The 20,906-nt window shown below is 37.9% G+C and overlaps 1 protein-coding gene across 10 annotated transcripts in view; it reads right to left on the minus strand.

Annotated features, from left to right (window-relative positions):
- ARHGAP12 (Rho GTPase activating protein 12) overlaps positions 1-20,906 on the minus strand; it is a 69,814-nt gene that overhangs the window by 11,880 nt on the left and 37,028 nt on the right. For 7 of the 10 annotated variants that reach the window (XR_005627288.1, XM_039707688.1, XM_039707678.1 and 4 more), the window contains 7 exons: positions 15,917-16,042; positions 12,577-12,651; positions 9,750-9,811; positions 8,082-8,163; positions 5,909-6,031; positions 1,514-1,618; positions 1,071-1,169 (listed from right to left, as the gene is read on the minus strand). Coding sequence is in view for 9 of the 10 variants with exons in the window: in XM_039707688.1 (XP_039563622.1) it covers positions 1,071-1,169; positions 1,514-1,618; positions 5,909-6,031; positions 8,082-8,163; positions 9,750-9,811; positions 12,577-12,651; positions 15,917-16,042 (672 nt within the window). In the remaining variant the exon portion in view is untranslated. The remainder of the gene's footprint in view (positions 1-1,070; positions 1,170-1,513; positions 1,619-5,908; positions 6,032-8,081; positions 8,164-9,749; positions 9,812-12,576; positions 12,652-15,916; positions 16,043-20,906) is intronic. The other 3 variants (XM_039707670.1, XM_039707643.1, XM_039707651.1) reach the window with 2 other exon arrangements.

Consider the following 20,906-nt stretch of genomic DNA (forward strand, 5'->3'; position numbering starts at 1 on the left):
GGCTACCAGCTCCTAGCACTATACATCACCACTTCCTCCAGAGTGCTGATAAAACCCTCCTTATTCCACCATTCCTCAACCTAACATGTAATACCTCACATCTCAGCATATCTCAGCCTTTCCATCTTCACTCTTTTTAAGCAGGGAAGGAGTGGCCTCAGATGTGTAACACAGGATAGACAGGAGAAGGGGTCACTGAGTGACTGGGTGACACTGCCTTGCCTGGTTATTAAGGGCCATTACATTTCCATACCAGGAGAGAGCACATTAGGAACCAAAACTACAAGTGCTCAGAAAGTAACTCAACCATTCATATTAGCCTGCTGTGTTTTGACAGAAAAATACCCATATGTGAAAAGCACTAACAGACCTCAGAGAAATGAAAACCACTGACTAGCATTGAAAGCAACAAAACTTATGGACAGCAGCCAAGCCTGGAACTATTAAAAAGTAAGAATACACAAGAAGTAAACTTGATATTTTCTCCAAGATCTTCTCCAAGATTATTTTCTCCAAGATCTTCTCAACTTCTGAATTAAAAAACTGTTAATCCTATTTGGCAATATCAAAAGCAAATGCTTGAGCCCTTCTCTGATAATTAAATACTTGGCATTATGCTGTCAGATAAGAAGAGATAATACAGTATTTTGCCAAACTTTTAATCTGCACTTCAGTGCAGCCATAGTAAGTGAAGAGCAGTATTAAATGCTAATAAATGTATGTCAATAAGTTGTTCCTTGGCCATCCTCCCCCTTTCATTCCCTCTCTGTCAGAACCTTTCAGGTCACTGAGAGAGAACAAGTATTTGGATGCAGAAGTAGGTTCATTTCTGAGATGGCTGTCAGCCCTCACCTCCTGCATCCTAAACCAATAGACCATCTTTTTCCCTTTGCCACTACTAATTATATTTCACTCACCACCACCAGGAACTGCCATATCCTCAAACACCTGCCTGCTCTCAAGAAAATCAGTAAATGAAGATGCACATGAAACTTTAGAAGTTGTTATATCAATTAGTTTACTAAATATTATTACCATGAAAATAGAACATTAATGATATAAATACATACCTGATTATTGATGGTGTAGTTAAGAACTTTATACCATTCATTAATAAAGCTGTCATTATCTGATTGAATTAAGAGCTCAGTGCCTTGGCGGGTTTTTAGCTTTAAAGAAATAAAACCAGATATCATCAGAACTGATAAACACACCACAGTTCAAAAGTAAAATCACTTAAAACTTCTCACTGGCAAAATTGTTAGCTAATACACCGACACTCAAGAACATTTACCAGAGAGAACAGCCATTAACAGTCTGCATAAAATTGCAAAGAACATCCCATACAGACATACTGAAAATGGACATTTCTTGCAGGTACTAACAGTTACATTTAAGCAGGTAGAAATAGATTAAATTCAGTTTTATGAGTTTTTGATTTTAAGCTTAAAGAAAATGTCATACATTGCTAATTGAAGTGCATATAATTCTGTATTTAAATAAGATAATTTACCTCAATAACATTCTTTTTGCTGGATTTGTCCTTCGAGGCCCAGTCAATCAAAGCCCCTTTGAGATCCACTGTAAATTCTGGCTTAGACTGATTAACACCAAACTTCTGAAAAAAATTACAAACAGTGATGGTAAAATTAAACTTGAGGAAATTCTTTACAGTCTTGCAATCTTTTAAATATAATATGTATTATTTATAGTCTATACAGCTTAGACCAGATACAGTACTTTGCCACCAACCAACAGGTATGTCACCAGGAAAACAAAAACCCTTCCACAGAACAACCTTTAAGCACATCTGTTACAAGCTGCTCAGCTTAAAGCCCTCAAAATTCCACAAATCTAAATGCCAATCAGATTCCAACAGGAATTTTTTTCCTATCACAAATGGCAGAAATCCATACAACATTTGACTGTAGCTTGGTTTTAGCCAAGATAGTCCCAAGCTTTAAACAAAACCAGCTAATAAGTAACTGAACAAAACATCCCCAAACATTCTGCCACTTAATCAATGGTTGCATATAAAACCAAAAATCAAACCAGAAACAGTAGGCTTGCTGGACAAGAATCACATCCCTCCACACTCAAAGAGAACTCTCGATTTCTCTATTTATAATTTTTTAAAAACATTTACCCCCCCCCAACACTTTTACACTTTTCTGTAGTGCTTCTATTGCAATACTGGAGCATGTCCTAGCAAGTAAACAGAACTCACTGTCTGTCTTCTAAAGAGCAAATAACCCACAAGTAACCCTTCAAACAATTTGGAGGAAAACTTCAGGGATCTATTCTTACCTCCTACTTTCACATCCATACGAGGTATTAGAATTTTTTTTAAATAAAGTACTTTTACTATGATTTCAACATACACCACATAGCTTTGAAATGTAATTCCTCAAGGAAACCAGTTCAGTGGCCCACACAAACAAAGAGCTCTAATTGCAAGTGACACGAGTAAAATATGGAAAACTGGAAGTCCCTCAGTGATAGCACAGAAATTTCCTGCTGTAGTTCCAGGGAAAGCTTGTAGCATCTGCTCCCCCAGAAATGTTCTTTTTTCTTCTTGAAGCCTTTGATGTGTGAGTGCAGTTCCTGTGACAGCTCTGGGGGACAGGACAAGCTCCTTGCTGCAAACACAAGTTTCCAGCCTGTGCAACAACAGCCATACCCAAGGGGAGAAAAGATGGTTCAGAAAACAGGACTAATCTGCTGCTTCTGATTAAACTCCCAGCATGGATGTTAATTAATGCTAATTATGTTTCAGAAAGGCTGTTTACCACTGGAAAATCTCCACATCTAGAGTCCTAAGGGCAATGAAGTCTTGAATAGAAAGCAGCATCTTAACTTCTTTCTTTTACCCATGAAACATCAGAATAGGGCTGTACTTCTCATTTACCCAATGCCAATTAGCACTTGGGGAAAAAAAATCCCCATCACCTTTCACTTTCTAACTTCATTCTCAGATATCTCATCCAAGAACATTTTTTATTAATTATAGTAGAGCTTTTGAGAGAAGCCCAGCTCAGCAGCAGAGTCCACAGGAACAATTTCTGGGCCATTTTGGCTCTGGCAGCAGCTGCCCGTTCAAGAGAAAGTCCCATAACTGCTGCACACACATCCAAAGTGTCCCAGACGCACTTCCTGGCAGTCTAGATCAATCTTGCTGCGTGTTGGAAAAAAAATTAAATCAATTTATAGAGTTTGGCACTGGAGAGAATGGGAAACTAGTGCCAAAGTCCTCTACAGGATTGGGGCAGGAGGGTGATTAGTTAAAACCATGGCCCACATGAATCTGAGAATCACAGGACATGACTTGCTACAGGTGACATCAGCACATAACAAGAAAAAAATGTTACCTGCCAGTGCTGTTCTGACCAAAAGAAAAGCCCTCCACTACATTAGCTTGCTGAATCCACACCTGACAGATTACAGCACTACCTCCTAGAGATTTACACTGTACCCATCTTTTTGGTCTGACTTCCCTGAGCATTTCAAAGAAGCACAGAAAAAGCAAAAACTAAAGCCAAAAAGGAAAAAATACTTTTACCACTCCTTCACTCAAATGTTGGCCAAACTGCTGTGTGAGAGCCAAGGACAGGGAAACCCAGGCAAATAATCCAGCTACCCTGCAAAGGTCTTCTGAAACACCAACATATTACATACTTGTCACAACCTTTTTATTCAAGGACATTTTAAGTTTACCATGCAGGCTCTCCTTTGAGCTTTCCTGTCAAGGTTCTTTTCTGCTCCCACATCTATGAAAATGAGATGCCAGCAGCCATTTCCCTCCTTAAAGCTTTCAGGAGCACAGGGCTGCACACACAACCTGCACACAAAGGTTGCTGAAGGCAATTGAACCCTCGTGAAGCCAGCAGATTCTGCTGACAGAACTCAAAAAAAAAAAAGCCTTTCCTTTTGCATCTGCTGCCACAGAGATATTAAGGCTGCTTTCACAAAACAGTGCTACCTAGCCAGCACCAGTCAAGAGAAATCCAGCTCTAATTGAGCAGACACCTGCACTGGACCACTCTTACTGGATTCCTCTTTTGAACTGCCTGGGAATTTTGGAAAGGGCAGCAGTGTAAGACAGAAAGAGGGAGAGGTCCGTATGTGGTGCTGTCATCTGTCCTAGATATGAAGCTGTCCTACAGTCACTTCTCACACCTTTTTTTAGACAAAAAACATAGTCATGGGATGTACTTATGCTGTTTGTATGGGAGAGGTAACTTTTTGGAAAGAATAGGGTGCTTTCATTGCTTTAGATAGAGAGGATGCTGTGCAGCTTAAGGGCAGCCTTGAAGATGTGTACTGACATCAATAAATAGAAGGCCTTTTCAATCTTTTCAGGATTTTCTCCAAGTCCTGGAAGCCTGCACAGGGACAAACCACACATTCCAGCATTCTTTGGAAACAGAACTGGAAATTATTTATGGGAAGACTTTGGATGTACAAATGACACCTGACATTCTTACAATTCTGTTTCTAATTAGATTTGGTAGGATGCTTTAATTTCAAGTTCTCCTCATCCATGGATGGACTATGGAAAGAAAGCTGTGGAGACAGATGCACCTTTTTGGCTGGCAGGGGAGTTTCAAAACTACAGCTTCAGGGAAAAAAAACTGAAAAAAAGAAAAAAGAAAAAAAAAAGAAAATATATTCTAAATATATCCTTTATCATCACAGCAAACCAGACTGATAGGAGCATTTGCATTCCTATATTCTAAATATATTCTTTATCATCACAGCAAAATGATGGATTGTTTTTAAACCAGACTGATAGGAGCATTTGCATTCCAAAAAGTTTACACAAAAGCATCTGAGCTCCTGCATAATGAGCAGTGCAATACTGATGAACTGTTGTAATGTACACATAACATCCTTGGCTAAAATCACAGTTGTGTAACATCAACAAGAGTTTGCTCAGATGAATCTTGAAGAGGATCTATTGCCTTGATGTTTGGGATGTTTACAGGCTTGGTTTGCCACCACTGTTCTTGTCACTGAGGACATGGCCCTATTACAGAAAGCTGACAGATAAATCCTTCTTAGCAGTTACCATTTTCTTTGGTTTATGAAGCCCTGTCACTTTGACAATAATACATTTACACCAAGAACTGAGAGAAAAATACTTTTAAAAAACATCCAGATCTTCTTATAATAAGTAGCCTTTTACAAGGCTACCAAACTGTTCACAAGTTATCTGTTCCAGGCTTCCACATACAGAACAATTAATTTCACAAACAAGAAAAAGACAGTTGCATCATTTTAGACACAAGGTTAATTTATGAATTGTTGATAGGCAGCTCTTCTGTGCTTGGCATTTTCAAAACAGAACTACAGATGCTTAAATTACATATAAAAATCCTACAAATTTACATCAGCTTTCTGTATGTGGAATATAGCCAGAACATCCTTGTGCTCTTTTCCTTTCACCTCTTCATGCATAACATTTACATTTTTTGGGTATTCCAGTTACAGCTAGAATTATCAAACAACACGTACACCATTGTATCAAAGGTATCATAGGCACCATATAAAGATTCCAAATTAGTTTTGTTAGAATAAATCAGACAAAATATCTGTTAAAAACCTCAGAATATCATGCTGCTTATTAGTCGAGGCACTAGTGGTTCATATAGTAGGCAAATCTGGGATTATAATTCTAGCACCAATGAACCAGATACGCTTTCTACTTTGTTCCAGTGGAACAGTTACAGGATTATTGCAATAAACTTGTGTTAATTTGCACCTTGGATGACTTTCAAAAACAGCAAACAAGATACGTGAGCTGTTATATGAAGTGTCAAAACTAAATCTTGGAAAAATTTGAGTTTACTTTCAGGATTAGTGGCAAATAGCCTTACAGTGACAAGAGGCATGCAACAAGAACACATACAGTGATAGCTGAAACTTGGGCAGAGTTTACATAGGTGACAGCAGGTCGATGACTGAGAGCATTTTTCCAAGAAGAAAGCAGCGAGAGCAAGAGCTCAGGAATTGAGCCCCCTTGGCAAAATGACTTGATGAGAAAAAGGAAGAAAAGTGATGAAGTCAAAAAACAATGCACAAAAAAAGAAGATATGGTTATATCAATCACTAGATGAATGCTAAATATTCTCATAAGGTGAAGAAGAAATGTAATTCTTATCATGTGTCAAATTCTTAGACTTGACTTCAACCTATCAAAATATGGACACAGAACAAAGTTTGAGAGGTGAGGTGGAATTCTGAATACCTAAAAAATAAAAATTGCCTACAGAGACCAAGAAGAGTGTGTGCTGAACACTCAGTTATATATCTACAAAGTCAGCTGTGATTATGCAGGTGTAAAACAGGTCCTTGAGAGATTCTCTTTTAATATTTCCAGCTTCATTTCATTCTATTTGTACTGTTGATATTTATTTTGCTGACCCTACTCTAGTGCTTTACAGTATACACAATTGATAGTGTCTCACAGAAATATTCTGACTGAATATTCCTGTGAGACTGACTCCTGCTCCACTTAAATTATCAAAAGAATTTACACATTTTTATTTTTAAATTTATTTGTTAAGATTTTTATTTATTTTTAAATTATTCTATCTGGCATAACATGACTTACACTAGTGCCCATAAATCATGCAACTCTGCTTAAAGCTTATCTGTTATGGGTAATTAATTTGGGCACACATCATTTATAACATTATCATATATTCATGAACAGTTCAGCATTGTGTGTTTTAGTGATATCAACGTGCAGCTGGAAAAGACAGTTCTTTTGATTTACAGCCACACCTGAATTAAGAGTATTAGTGGCTGTAATTGAGATTTTGGAACTTGACTAGTTACACAGGCAAAACTTTTACTTTGCAATATGCCTATTAATATCTGTAAAACTGAAACACTTTTTGGATCTTTGGCTGAAAAAGTCAATCACAGAAGTCACCAAAATCCACCTCCTGCCATACAATGGAATTTACTCTCTTTCATGCCTTTCACCTTTATTGTTTTCTTTCCTCCCTCTGCTTGACCATCTTGCCCAACTTCACCTTTTTCATTCTCTTCTACTCCAGACTTTATTTATCCATCCTCACCTATTTTTTTCCAACCATCCCTTGTGTAGAAGGGGGGAAAAATATATTTACAGGTCTGAAAAAACTCAATACTATAGAAAGGAATTGTCAATTCCAATTCATTATCCATAATGAAGCAGCAGGAGAAAGTGAGTCAAGTAGAAAGACCAGTAAAGCACAGCAAGATAGCACAGATCTGTAAGAGGCAATTTTGCTGGAATTCACATGACAATACATGGAAATAATGAACACTGGCTCTGGCCTGTCTTTACTTATTACAGGAGATCCACACAGTTTAATGTCAGACCTCCAAAAAAGGCTGTGAAAGCCATAGATAAAGAGCCATTTCTATACCTATTAATGCAGGAATGCAGCTGGATAAACATAGCAAATTTAGATAGTACTACTGCACTAGAGGAGATAAAAAATTGAATAATCATCATCTTCAGTGTGATGTTTCTCTTTTGGTCTTCATCAGACAAGAAAATAATACAAGCACTTGTCATGCACCATGAAGACTAAAACAAAATGTGGAATCCAGCAAGACAAAGACTAAATCATAAGACAACAACACTGCATTGCTCTAATAGGCCATGGCAAGAAGCCATGTGTCAGACTATTTTCTGTATTATATGTATCACATCCAAAATTACCTGGACTGTTTTCCTAAAAAATATCCAAGAATGGTAAAACATACAAACACTTTAGACAAACACATTAGTAAAGAACACAAAAGTATTTGGCATGGAGAAATAACTTCAAGCCTAAGGAGCACCTAAATGTTATCAGTTCCTTGCCTGTCAAAAATACATACATACAACTGGTTTTCTTCTTACTCTACATCATAATTATATTATGGTTATGTTAAACTATTTTATGCCAACTTCTACACAGGTGTTTTTTTCTGTATTGGGTGTATCCATATAGGTATTTAGACCTTGCAAATAAGAGGGCTTTCATTTATTGAGCTTTATATGACTAACACTTCAGTGAGGGTGGGGGTGTTCCTGGGCTTACCCAGCCAGTTCCACTTCCTTGGGTTTTAGTGAACAGCAGCGATGACCCCTGTAACACTGCCCACGATGACATCCAATTCTTTCTGTAAATAATTGTAAACAAACATCAAATAAATTGACTCTGAAAGCAGATATTCAAACCATCGATCATTGTTGCTCAGCTGACCTGGAAGTTAATATAGTTAAGCACATATACAGTCATTAGTGGCATCAGTAAGTCTTAATTGCTATCATATTTGTAGAAGGAAACATATGTTAACAATCCCAGCCTGACCATCAAAGTCTAAATCAAACAAAGCTAATTAGTAGTAGAAGCAGTACACCAAGAGAAACACCATGCAATTATAATTTCAAAGGGGCTAATCTGGAATGCTCAGCTCACTGTGTACTTAACAGATCATGCCAAACTACTGCATAATTCTGAAATTCATTCATCTGAGATGCAACTGTCCCATTTTTATGTAATAAGCTCATTTATATTGGCAAAAAAAAGCACTTCCTACACATCTAAAAAATTAAGAGAAAGAACAAGTTGTTTCAGTTGTCTGACTATTTGATTTTATGCCAGCAGACCCGTCCTCCTGAGATTATTAAAAAAAAATCTTGACAAGCCCTGAATATCTATTCCCATTGCCCAACATGAATTATTACTTAACAGCTTTCAAAGTGACAGGATGGCCACGATGCATCTTTCTGTTCAGCAGTGCAACAATCCAGATCAATGATTCCAGCAGATGCAATGTAAATGATGACAGCACATTGTACCAGCAGCAGCTCACACATGCTGCTGCCTACCCAGCCCTAGCAGACTCTTAGAAGAACTCTGAGAACCAGACTGGAGGTCAGATGTGCTGCCCAGACAGACTGGACTAGGTCAGGGTGGGTCTACAATAACAGCTGGGTGTTGGCTACTTAATCCTCAGAACAAGCTTCATGTATCACAGCTCTGGGAAACACTGAACTAGGTATAACACATTGTTAGATCTAAAAGATTAAATTAACCAAAAACAATAAAAAGGGGAAAAAAGACATGAAGCAAATCTAAATTAACTCTGAGGATGTGCCACACCTCTGCAGTATTTGCTATTGATTCAAAACACCAGAAATGTAGTTAGACAGCATCACCTGATTACACATTATGATTTATAGTGCAAATTGCTGCCTGGGACACAGAGGAAAGTTAGAAATGAGGTCAATCATCACCTACAGGAGACTGACATTGGGCAATACACTGCTTCAAACCCTTCACAAGCACAGTGAAGGAAGAATTAGGGAGCACATGGATGTACACTCCTTCAACATTAAAGGACAGCAAGTGAAAGTCTGAAAGCACCTCTTACACTGATTTTGTCCAAGCAACAAAACACACTATAAGCTATACAGATTTGTTCTTCAGGAAATCAATCAATCAATCCCATTTTAAAAAGCTGTCTCTCATCAATACACCTCCAGGAAACCGCTGGCCTGTGTGAAGCCCTGATCCAAGAGCCTCTGGCTCTCTGCATCCATTATCTTTAGCTCACTGGGACAAACATGGGGTATCATACAGGAAAACCTCTAAGGCAAATTCAGACAAAAAGTAAGAAGTTGCAAACCCCAGTATGCGGTCCTAATACAAAAGACCTTTCATAAACCCTAAGCACATGCACTTTTCAAGCCCAAGACTTACCGAACTTTCTTCCCATTTTCTGTGATTTTTGTCACATTTAATAACCCATACTTTTCTTGACCCTGTAAGATAAGAGTAAGACATAAGAAATATAAAAGAAAGTCTGCTTCTATTAACATCACATCACAGAATTCAATCCTCCAAATAATCCATTTCTGGCAGTGAGCCATCTTTGCTCATGCCATAACTTCAAGAAACTGTCTTTAAGCATATTTAAATATTCACAGATCAGCAAAATCAAAATTCCTCTGGGAAAGTACTTATTACCATTCAGAGCGTTAAAAGCTTTCCCTCATGAAGACCAAGGTTCTTTGGACAAGCCAAATTAAATAGTTTGTGATAATAGACAGTAAAAATTATGACTGTTAAATTTATAATTATTTGCATAATAGTAATATAATAATAGCACAGTAGTGTTTTACTAAAAAAGGAGGTGTCTGACAAAAAACCAGCCTAGATTCCCATATAAAGTCTTCCTATTAATTTTAATATAATTTCTTATTTTAAATAAAACATGGTTGAAGTGCATAAAAAATTAACATATTCATGTTAAAACAGAAGAGTGAAGCATTTCTTTGATGTCCTCTTTTTTTCCTATCCCCATGGAAAATAGTAGAATTTTAAACTACTTAGTTATGTCTTGTTTATGAAAACCATCTATATTAGCATGGCTATAAAAAAAAAATTTGAACACCAGTCAGTGATTGGTGGGAGAACACTGCTGAACAAGAAGGCTGTCTACAAGTTTCAAAGATTTTAAGTGAATATTTATAGTCTCTGTTTAAAAATAATACAATGAAGGAAAAGCATTCTAGGATAAAAAGATTCACTTAAACCATCATCTTAAGATGAGGTATCAAAATCTATCACTTTCTTCTGACACCCCAGCCTTGCCCGACCAGCCAGTGGTGCTAGAAGAATGCTAAATTATTTTATCATCAATTCATTTTCAGTAACAGCTTCTAACAGCTCCTAATATATGTAATAAGCCATTAGTTGAAACAATCAACTAGGGAATGGATCCAAATTAGTTTTATCATTAAAAAAATGACCTCAATCCTAGATCCAATGAAAACAGAAGATAAATCCTCTTCAGAATTTTCCTCTAAATCTCAAATTTAAATGGACCATAACTGCACAATAAAATTTTGAAGAATTTTTTTTTTTTTGCTAGGATACCATGGACAATACTCTTATCTGAGACATAGCTCTGTTTTTCATAGACTTTAAAAATTCTACCTGCATGTTTCAAGCCCAGCACATAAAATACAGAAAAGACACATTAGCAAGGACAAGGGTGTTTAGCTGGTGGATCAGATGCTCCTTCAGTCCAGTGGTAACTGCTGCTCTTACTCAGTTTAATATCTTCACTGGGCTGAAATGCTTTTCCAAGCCAGTGACAGATGTATTATTTTCCAAAACTGATATTTTCAACAGAAGAAGTGAGCCCCTTCCCTCATCCACTCTCCAAAAGGCCAAACAAGTGAATTAACGCATTCTCTAGATTACTCTGTTTGTGATCCACGTGGACCAGGGACCAAGTCCCATGCATGGCACCCTTTTATCCAGTCTTTGGCTTTTAACAAGCAGAACAGCCTGTTGCCAACTTTCACAGTGACTGAGCAACCAGTGCTCACTTCCCAAAATAAATCATGGTTTTAGTCAACTACTCACAGTGGAACCAGGGGAGATGTTCCAGAGAATTATTCAGAGAAAGTATCATACTGCCCTACTTAGCAGCAACACTAGGGGGTACTAACGGGAAAATTAATGGAATCAGGAAAAAGGAGAGGAAAGCAGGTTAAGGATCAAAATTCTCAAAAATTTACCAGCTTTCTTTGGAATATATAAATCTAAGGGAACAGCTAAAGAAAATATAGATGCTTTTTCTATTACCTAAATAAGGAGTGAGCTCTTCTGCAAAATACAGTTTCAAAAATTCAAGATCTGAGCCATATTTAAAGAAATCAGATGACATGCAGCACTAATTGCTTTTGTGTAAGGCTATCAGCTATGCTTGCTTAATAAACAATGTTTATTTTATTGTGAAAAACTGTTTGAAGTGTTGTGAGAACGGATTATCATGACTAATCCAGAGAACTATTTCCCTGCACACAGAGTAAGAAAGAAACAGGAGAAGTTGTGCCTTTAATGCTCTGAGATTCCTATCAAGGGGCTGGTAAAACTGACCAAGTTACTTATTTCAGTGCTACTCTAGTACAGTTCCAATATTTTAAAAAAAAATAGAAAAATGAAGTTTTTTATTCATTTCCCACTGTTTAAAAAGGAATTATCACATTTAAAATATAAACTGAAATTTAAAAAGCTGTTTAGCAGGTTAAGGTTTTTCTCCCAGAAATTCTTCTACTAAATCAAAAGGACACAGTTTATTTTTGCCAGGTCCCTTATGTGTCTTTAAGAAGACTGAAACACAAGCCAGAGTTAGAGATATCAACTATTACTGACTAACAGTGAGGGATTCTGTGAAGAGGGGGAATTTTCTGTTTTTACCTTTCTGGATGCTCTGTAATATGTGACTGCCAGAGGAAGCAAAGTGAGATCTACATAATTAGGCGCAATATGGTCACAGTGAATTTTTCCTAATTTAATCTACTATCACTAAGTTGCATTTAAACCAAGGACGTTCACATTTTTTCCCCAAAAGCAGATCTGGATGTAATGCATTCTTTTTAAAATGCAAAGCCTTCAAATAATTTCATCCCATTATTCTTCCCAAGAACAAGAAGGCTTGCCCTCAATTCTCTAATCATGAACAGCTCAGTTTCTACAACATCTACTTAGTTATTTAAACATTTTGCATACTGACTGTGGCTTGATGCTTTGGTGAAGAAGGAGATGATTCATTTTCTGGAAAACTGGCCTTAGAAGCAGTTGATGATTCCTATAAAATTCAAATAGTCAATGTCAACAGATATTGTTATCATCTTTCATACAAATATTTTTTTAAACCTAAAGATGCTTTCTTTTTCTTTTTACACATTCACAGATTAGAGAAGTACTTATTTTAGGCATTCATAATATTCTCAGACAATTACATTCTAAACTTACTTAAACAGTGTTCTTACAAGGTTTACAGACAACACTCAAACTGGGTTAATTAGTACATAATCATTTGAAAAAAGATGTTAATACATGCTGCATCAGCTTCAAGCAAAGCCTTCATCCTTATAACGGGTAGATTTTTGTATGACACTGCTATCAAATTATGATGTATATTTAAAATAATGGCTGATTTCAAGGTACCATATACAAATACTAAGATTTTAAAGAATACAATATGTTTGTGTGTGGTTAGTAAATACAAGATTAGCATTAAAAAAATTATATATGCAGAAAAACACATATCAACTTCATTAATTTTTGTGACTCATGATCATTAATCTCCTTATAATCAAACACTGAAAATCTCTAGAGATTTGGGGTTTTGTTTTGAACTGTTAACTACAGACCAAAATAAAATACTTAATCTCTGAAAACTAGAAAAATTTCCCATCTGGAGCAACCAAAAAAAAAAGGCATGTGTGTTTTCCCTGAAGTAATGATTAGTAATAATTGCCTTGCACAAACACACTGCTTGAAAATCTGGTAAAGAATTTCAAAGGGAAGAAAAACATCACTTGTTCTCTGTTACTGTTAGCACATTTCTCCCCCTCTCTTTTTAAATCCCTTGATAGCTCTCCTAAATCCACTTTGCTTTTGCAGCATTACATAGCACTCTGCACACTTGTGCTTTAAAATTCACTTGCAAATCTACCTAGAGAGGTGGCCCACTAGTTCTTTCAGTAGCACAATAACAGAGAACTTTAGCACTCCTAAGTAGAACAGCCCAAATGTTCCATATTTTCAGATGTCTGCAAAGAAGGGAAAAAACCAAAAAGTTCAAATTAAGAAAATTAATTGTCCCTCCCAGGAAGGTATTTTTTTCCTATGCTTATCAAATTTTTTAGCTGATGGCCATATCCAGATATGTGCCACAGCCAATAAACTGTTAACCAGTATGTTTGGTATCATCAAATTCTCATGAGCCCTGGCAACCCATACTTTCACTCTGACACATTTCAAGTACTCTTTTGACTGCCCTATTTTCATACAGTTGAGTTCCATTGTTTTTCCAGAAAAAGAAAAAACAAAAACCAAACAAACAAATAAGGAAAATAAACTGAAAACAGCTTCCCTAGGAGACAGTTAAAAAGAAAGCTTGGGGTTCATGTGCCCATCCAGACAAATACCAGTTGCTTTCCTTTCCATTTCATTTGAATTTGAGGTAGCTTGCATACAGCAAAAGCAACTCTGGAACAAGAAATCCAGTATTTGTGGTAATGAAACATTCCCTTTCCACATACTAATTTCAAGCAGAATATATTAACAGTGTGCCTGCTAGTGGTAATAAAACAGCTGCATTAATGAATTACAAATTATTTATCTTTCCATAAAACATTAGTTTATTGCTCCACTACACGTCTGAAATTTTCTCAAAGCCTTAATGTTCTGCCCCATATAAACTATTTTCTTCTTACCAATAAAAAAATCACATGCTGCCTACATGTTTGGAAACTGTCAAAGGAGCTTTAGGCTGCCGATTTAAGAGTTCAAAAATGCAGGTCAAATAGAGTTTCTTTTGGTTATTACCCATAACATTTGTGCATTTTCATGTTTGCTTCACTAGGTTTAAGTTTTCAATACATGAACACTGAGCCTTGAAGAAACGTAAACAGCTCCACTTATTCAATGTTTTACAAAAGCTTCTTCATTCAGTGCAGCACTACATAAAGTTCTTTCCAAAATGGAAACAGCAGTATATATTATGCCAAAAAATAAAGAATTAAGTCTTCCTTTAAAAGTGAAGCCAGATCTTCAAGCTATCTTCAACAAAATCGTTCATACCTTGGAGCATAAACTGCACATGAGGCTAGAAGTGTCCACTCAGCTCTGATTTATCAGGGGCTCCATCTAGGCTGTGTCTCATGGAGTGCCACAACACACTGAGTACAGAAGGATGCATGAGGCAGAGGAGGAGCAGGGAGGGGAAAGGAGCAGCAGCAGGATCTCAGAATTGCTGGAGCTGAACTAATACTGAGAGGTGCAAAGTCTCCAGCCAAGCACGGCCCACTGCCTCCTCAGCACCACACATGATATATCCCAAAGTGACAACTCAAAAGCTCAAGATCAAATCCAATAAATCCTGTTCTGAAGAGCTAAGTCAACTCATGGAAAGCAAGTCCATCAAAATGGATACAACAGGATGAGCAAGCAACGTTCTGGGCAGCAGGTCTGTTGTCATTACAACTACAGAGTTTTGTCCATTCAAGTTTGGTTTTGACATCTGTGATTACACAAGGCCACTCATAGGCTTTTCCTTACATTTTCAAATCTGCATTAATTTCATTTCTTTTCTTGGAATTTTAGGAAAAGGGAGCTCACAATGCCATTTCTTGGTATTTCATCCTGAGAAGTTTGTGCTAAGATTTCAGCACTGCCAAGTCATTTCATTTTCCAGGTATCCTGGGAAGGACTGCAGTGAAGTTACAGAGACCAGCATGTCACCACTGTACAACACCCATTTCAGTTCCTCCCTGCCCAGCTCACGTCAGCTCTCCTGACCCACGGGCAGAATCGCCCAGCACCAGCAGAAATGGGAAGGAAAAAGGTCAAAGCAGAGGGAGAGCAAGGGAAAGGCCCTGACTCCTTGCTGGCCTAAACAGCACCTCTTACTGTACAGCCCAAATATCAAGAACATGCCCTAAGAATGGGCAGAAAACAGCTTTTGTTACTGACCCACAGCATTTTTCAGACTAAACACCAGCTCAGCTGTGAAGAGGAACAAAGCCAAGTGTTTCAGCACTTTCAGTACTGTCCTCTGCCCTTCAATAACAATATTACAACCCTGTTGTAACCATGCACAGCTTTTCCCCTGAACTAACACCAGTTAAAACGCTTCAAGGACAATAAAAGAGCTACTATTCACAAAGTAACAGCAGTGAAGTTATTGAACAGCCCTTGTTTTTGCTGCATGTTATACAAAATGATACAAGAGACCAAAAGAAAACTGAAACTTCAGAAATTCAGGCATGGTAACTTCTGATACATTAAATATGTCACACATCAGAAACAAGTGGCATTTCAGCATGCTGATAACTTGCTCCTACCTTGTCGTTGGTGTCCAGCACAATTGTGCTGTGCCTCCATTTTGTTAAAACTATTGGTTCCTGTAGCCTCCTGTCCAGACTCCTACTTTTTATTATATCTCTCTGCTGCTGGGGTGAAGCATTATACTGAAGAAAAGAAAAATGAAATTGTAAGTAGAATCTAATTCATGCAAACAAGACCTGGACATACTTTTCAAATGCCTAAATAGTGCAAACTTTCACACTCCTGTTATCACCACCCAAGGGTGTGAAAACAGCCTTGGTTTTATTCTGTATTTAGTCTTCAGAATGGTCCTTTCTCCTGTAGCCCTCTCTGAAGCAGTAGCTAAGACTGGTGTGTTGGGATAATATTCTCAATTGGCAGAGAGATGTTTGATTTCTTCTGCAGCAGATACTGCTGATTTTGCCACCCAACAGGTACTGAGAACAATCAAGGAATTACAGGAAATACAAGATTTAAACATTCACTCTTCATATTGCACTGACAGTACTACAGCACCTAACCAGCTTTTGTGTAGGAAAAAGTAAACCTATTATCTTGCAGTAAGATATTTAGATTGTTATGACTGCCTGGTATGACTCTGACCTAAAGATCTGGGGTGCCTAGGATGAGGAGACACGAGGGTGAGGACTTGCTTTTTCAGAATAAACACATCAAATTGCTTATAAAATAATTTGCTGGTGTGGAATGCACTTATCACATACAAACATACACATTCCATAACCATGGAAGATAAATATTTAGCAGGAAATACTTTTAAGACTTAGCAGAGCTGTAACAACCAAGGAGAGACCATATTTATCATAACATAGGTTTTCTAGTAACTCAAGAGCATGCAAACTCACGCATGGAAGATAAATATTTACAGGAAATACTTTTAAGCCTCAGCAGAGCTGTAACACCAAGGAGAGACCATATTTATCATAACATAGGTTTTCTAGTAACTCAAGAGCATGCAAACTCACAGAGAAAATGTGAGGGTCATGAGAAGGACACAGCATTTAACTAGATCTCACAACTGCAGCATATATTTCATTAATAGTGTTGCCATTTTACATCACCACAATATACTATAAAAATTCTAAAAATATTTCAGACAAAGTGTTACACTGAAAACACAAACAAGAAAAGACAACATCAATGCATAGGGTTTTTAAGTGATTTACTAAAATCTCATTGTTTTTAGTCAGTATCAAAAGACTGAAATCTGCATATAGAAAGAAACTTAAAGCAGCATTTGTGGAGTGACATAAAGCACTAGAATCCACTAAACAGGAAATAACAAAGGAAAGTGAAGTGCCCCTTTTACCTATAGCAATAATCTCTGTAAGGACACTGAGTTCTACAGTATTGCACTGCTTCCTGCTTATATAAGCTCAGAGCCTCAAGTGTTCAAAGACAGATTAATCTATACCTGCACATACCAAAAGCATGGAAAGGTTTAACCTAAACAATATAAACATGAAATCTAAACAAAATTGCATAATACAGCTATATTTATTACCCAAATAAAGAACAGCATTGCTACAGCTATAGCACTCACAATGCTTGAGCTTGCTTTGTAGTTTACTATGAAGACAGTTAATCCTCCAATAAGCTAACAGATGCTTAAAATCTAAATAACTTTAGCGTTTATTACATTATTTTAATATGCACAAGAGTAGTAAAACACTCCCAAGTGAATGGATGTTGCAGAACTGAGAATAAAATTTGGTGGTACTGTCGCTGCAGAAAGTCACTTGTGAGCCTGCCTTTGTACTGGCTTCAGCACATCTCCACTCACACGACAACTATTTATTACATTATTTTAATATGCACAACACTCCCAAGTGAATGGATGTTGCAGTACTGAGAATAAAATTTGGTAGTACTGTCGCTGCAGAAAGTCACTTCTGAGCCTGCCTTTGTACTGGCTTCAGCACATCTCCACTCACACGACAACTGCTTCCCCACAGCGGTGAGGTTTAACCAGCTCTGTTTGTCTCCTTGTTAAATCAAAAGCTGAGCTGTGATACATGCTGAAAGGACCCTAGTGCTGGCTTGCTTTCTTGTTAAGGAAATATCCACTCTGCCAGAGCTCCTGCAACCCAAACCACAGCAGCACGCTGAGCAACATGCAGCAAAACTGCCTGCCAGCAAAACTAAAACCTAAACAACCTCCAGCAAAGTATGTCTAAATCACAAAGGCTGCAACAACAGCATTCCTTGCAGCAGCTCTAACCCATTTAGGTGGGCAATTTCAACACATTCCTTGTTATAAAACAGAACTGTTTATTTCAGAAATAGATTTACACATTACTGACACTGGTATACATTATTTATAGAAATCTTCCATGCACTTTCCGTTTGAGTAACTCAAGGAATTGAATAAACAAATATGTGTTTTAAAGTAATTTATCTTGAATTTTTAAGTACATTTTAAAAGTTAGGAATCAGGCACAGGTGATTCCTGATATTTAAACGGTGCCTTTGATACTGTCACAAGCCACAGGAGTTAACTTCTCTAACAGACAACCCCACCTTGAAGGGGAAAGGAACTGTAACACAAAATTCAAATTTTACTAAATATATTTAACAAGAAAGCAAAGCAACAGTATATGGAGCTCATCAACAAACCATGGCTAATAACTCAGGAACACTGAGCTCTATGCATCTTAGCAGCTTAAATAATTTGCATTGGTGATACAGACAGTGTTAGTAAACTGACATGTCTTTAAAGGGAACATTTGACATTTTTACCCCATTTTCTCACAATAGAAACTTCAAGTAAATCTTTTTTTCTCAGATGTCTATGAGGTTTTTTGTTTGTTTTATTCATTATAAATAGTAAAACACACTGGGAGGAAGGGTGATGTGGAAATAAAACGTTTTGTGTTTCTGGGCTCAAGACAAGACTCCATTTTTAAAATACATGATTTGGTCTGTGATGCCCAAAGAGAATCAGAGGGAGACAGAGGCACCACTTCCTACTCCACACTGTCCAGCAGAACTCACCGTCCTCTAGACCAGGCAGTGCCCACTGGCCAGGGAGAGGTGGCCAGAGCAGGAAGGCTTGCCTGGCTGGGTGACACCACCCTGCTACCCTTTGCTCTGCCCCACCCAACTGCAGTTCAAAAAGCCTTGCAGAACAGCTTCAGGTCGGTTCCCTGATCCTCCACAGGACTCCTACCTGCACAGGTGCTGCTCTCTCTCCTCCTGCATTTGCAGTATTTACAATTGTTTATCAGGAAATAGGTTGGGCTTGCCTTCCCTCAAACAAAATTGTGTTTTTACATAATCATAAGGAGGCTTTCTATGCCTAAGACTTGGTGTGATCCTGAAGACAGAGATCAGGCAAGGCTGTCCTCTGCAATAACACTGACCCATTCAAGACTACACACTGCCTGGTGGGACAACTCCTGCTACACCACGTGCCTTAACAGCATCTTCTTAGGGGGCAGTGTTTGTTTGCCAATGCTAAAGCTTTTTAAAAGGCAGACCACAACTCCAAATGTACATACACACTACTACCCCTTGGAAATCCTCCACTCAAATTTGTCCCACTATTTGTCCCACTACACTAACGCCTCTGGCACATCACCCCAGGTTGTTCCCCATTTCATTGGGATCATCTCTTATCACACAAGGGGCATATAAGCAAATTGTTCCTTCTCTGACTGCACACACCAAGCAAAACAGGGATTTTGTTGAAACAGTTCTTGCTGTAGCTCAAAAACACCAGTGGTGTACATTTAGGTCACAGAGTATTCTTTTCATTGCTGAATTTGTTCCATACCTTCTCCAGCTACTTCAAGGCTTTCTTTGCCTCCGTATAAAATTTTCTAACCTTCTCAACTGGCTGAGTGATTTCCATTTAATTTTAAGCTGATACGTGGCATGGCTCAAGGCCCTGTCCTAGCCTAATTGTGACTGAAACAAATCTAACACCTCCAAGTTATTTGTAGCAGTTGTCCCCATTCTTGCAGAGATGGCACAGATCTGTCAGTTTTAAGAAACAGAAAAAAGATTCTTCTTGGTTTGTGTTAGCAACATCTTCAGCCAGACACAGGAACTGGGTGGGCTAAGGCAGAAAAGACTGGGAAGCAACCAATACTGAAAGCTGGTAAAGACCTGAAGTGAAGCATTTTAGACAACCTTACTGCAACCAAACTTCAAAACAGCAGCATTTAAAAACATTGTGTTATCCTAGTACCCTTTAGCACCTCATATATGTTATTTGCAGTTGTCCCAAAAGACTGTCTGAAATAGAAGAACCTTCCTTAAATTAAAGCTGCCTCAGAACAAAACTACTTTCTAGTGCTCCTACTGTCCTTGGCTTTGAATAAACTTTTTTTGTTGTTGTGATAGATGTGACACCTATGTAACAGCTTTTGCTTTTCTTATCAGCTAAATCAGTAACACAATTTTCTTAAACCTCCATAAATAAATAAGGATTCTTTTTGCCCTTTTAAGGGACTTCATTCCTTTCCTTTCTCTAGGGAATGAAGATTTCTCTGCCAGAGAATGTCAGGGTGGCAGCAGATGGAGACCTCAGCCACACAGGAGGAACAGAACCCAGGCAGAATGAGACCACTGGGACTCATTCTCACAGCTCCAGCTCAAATGCACCAGTGACTGAAAGACACCTCTGGATAACCTACTTTGTTCACTTTGCTGTCTTGCACATCCATTGCTTCCCTTTTAATCCTCAGGATCACCAAGACTGCTCATCTCTGATGATAGCCCCAGGTCCTTGCTGATTGCCACAGGTCCCACTGTGTGCTAAGCAAAGGCTGGGAGGAGGTGGGAGCCACTGAACCCCAGGACAAATGAGGAAGATCAGACCAGGTTTTGAGAGTAGAAATATAAAGAGAAAGGAAAAAAACCCTGACTGCCTTCTCATACTTAACTCGGGTTTGTTTTTTTAACAACTTGTGCTGGTAAAAACCACCTGGATCTTCACATCAGCTGAAGCTGTCTCAACTTGCACCAGCCAATCCCAAATTTAAA

Source organism: Passer montanus, unplaced genomic scaffold (genome assembly GCF_014805655.1).
Source record: "Passer montanus isolate IOZ18808 unplaced genomic scaffold, ASM1480565v1 scaffold10, whole genome shotgun sequence".
Lineage (NCBI taxonomy): Eukaryota > Metazoa > Chordata > Aves > Passeriformes > Passeridae > Passer > Passer montanus.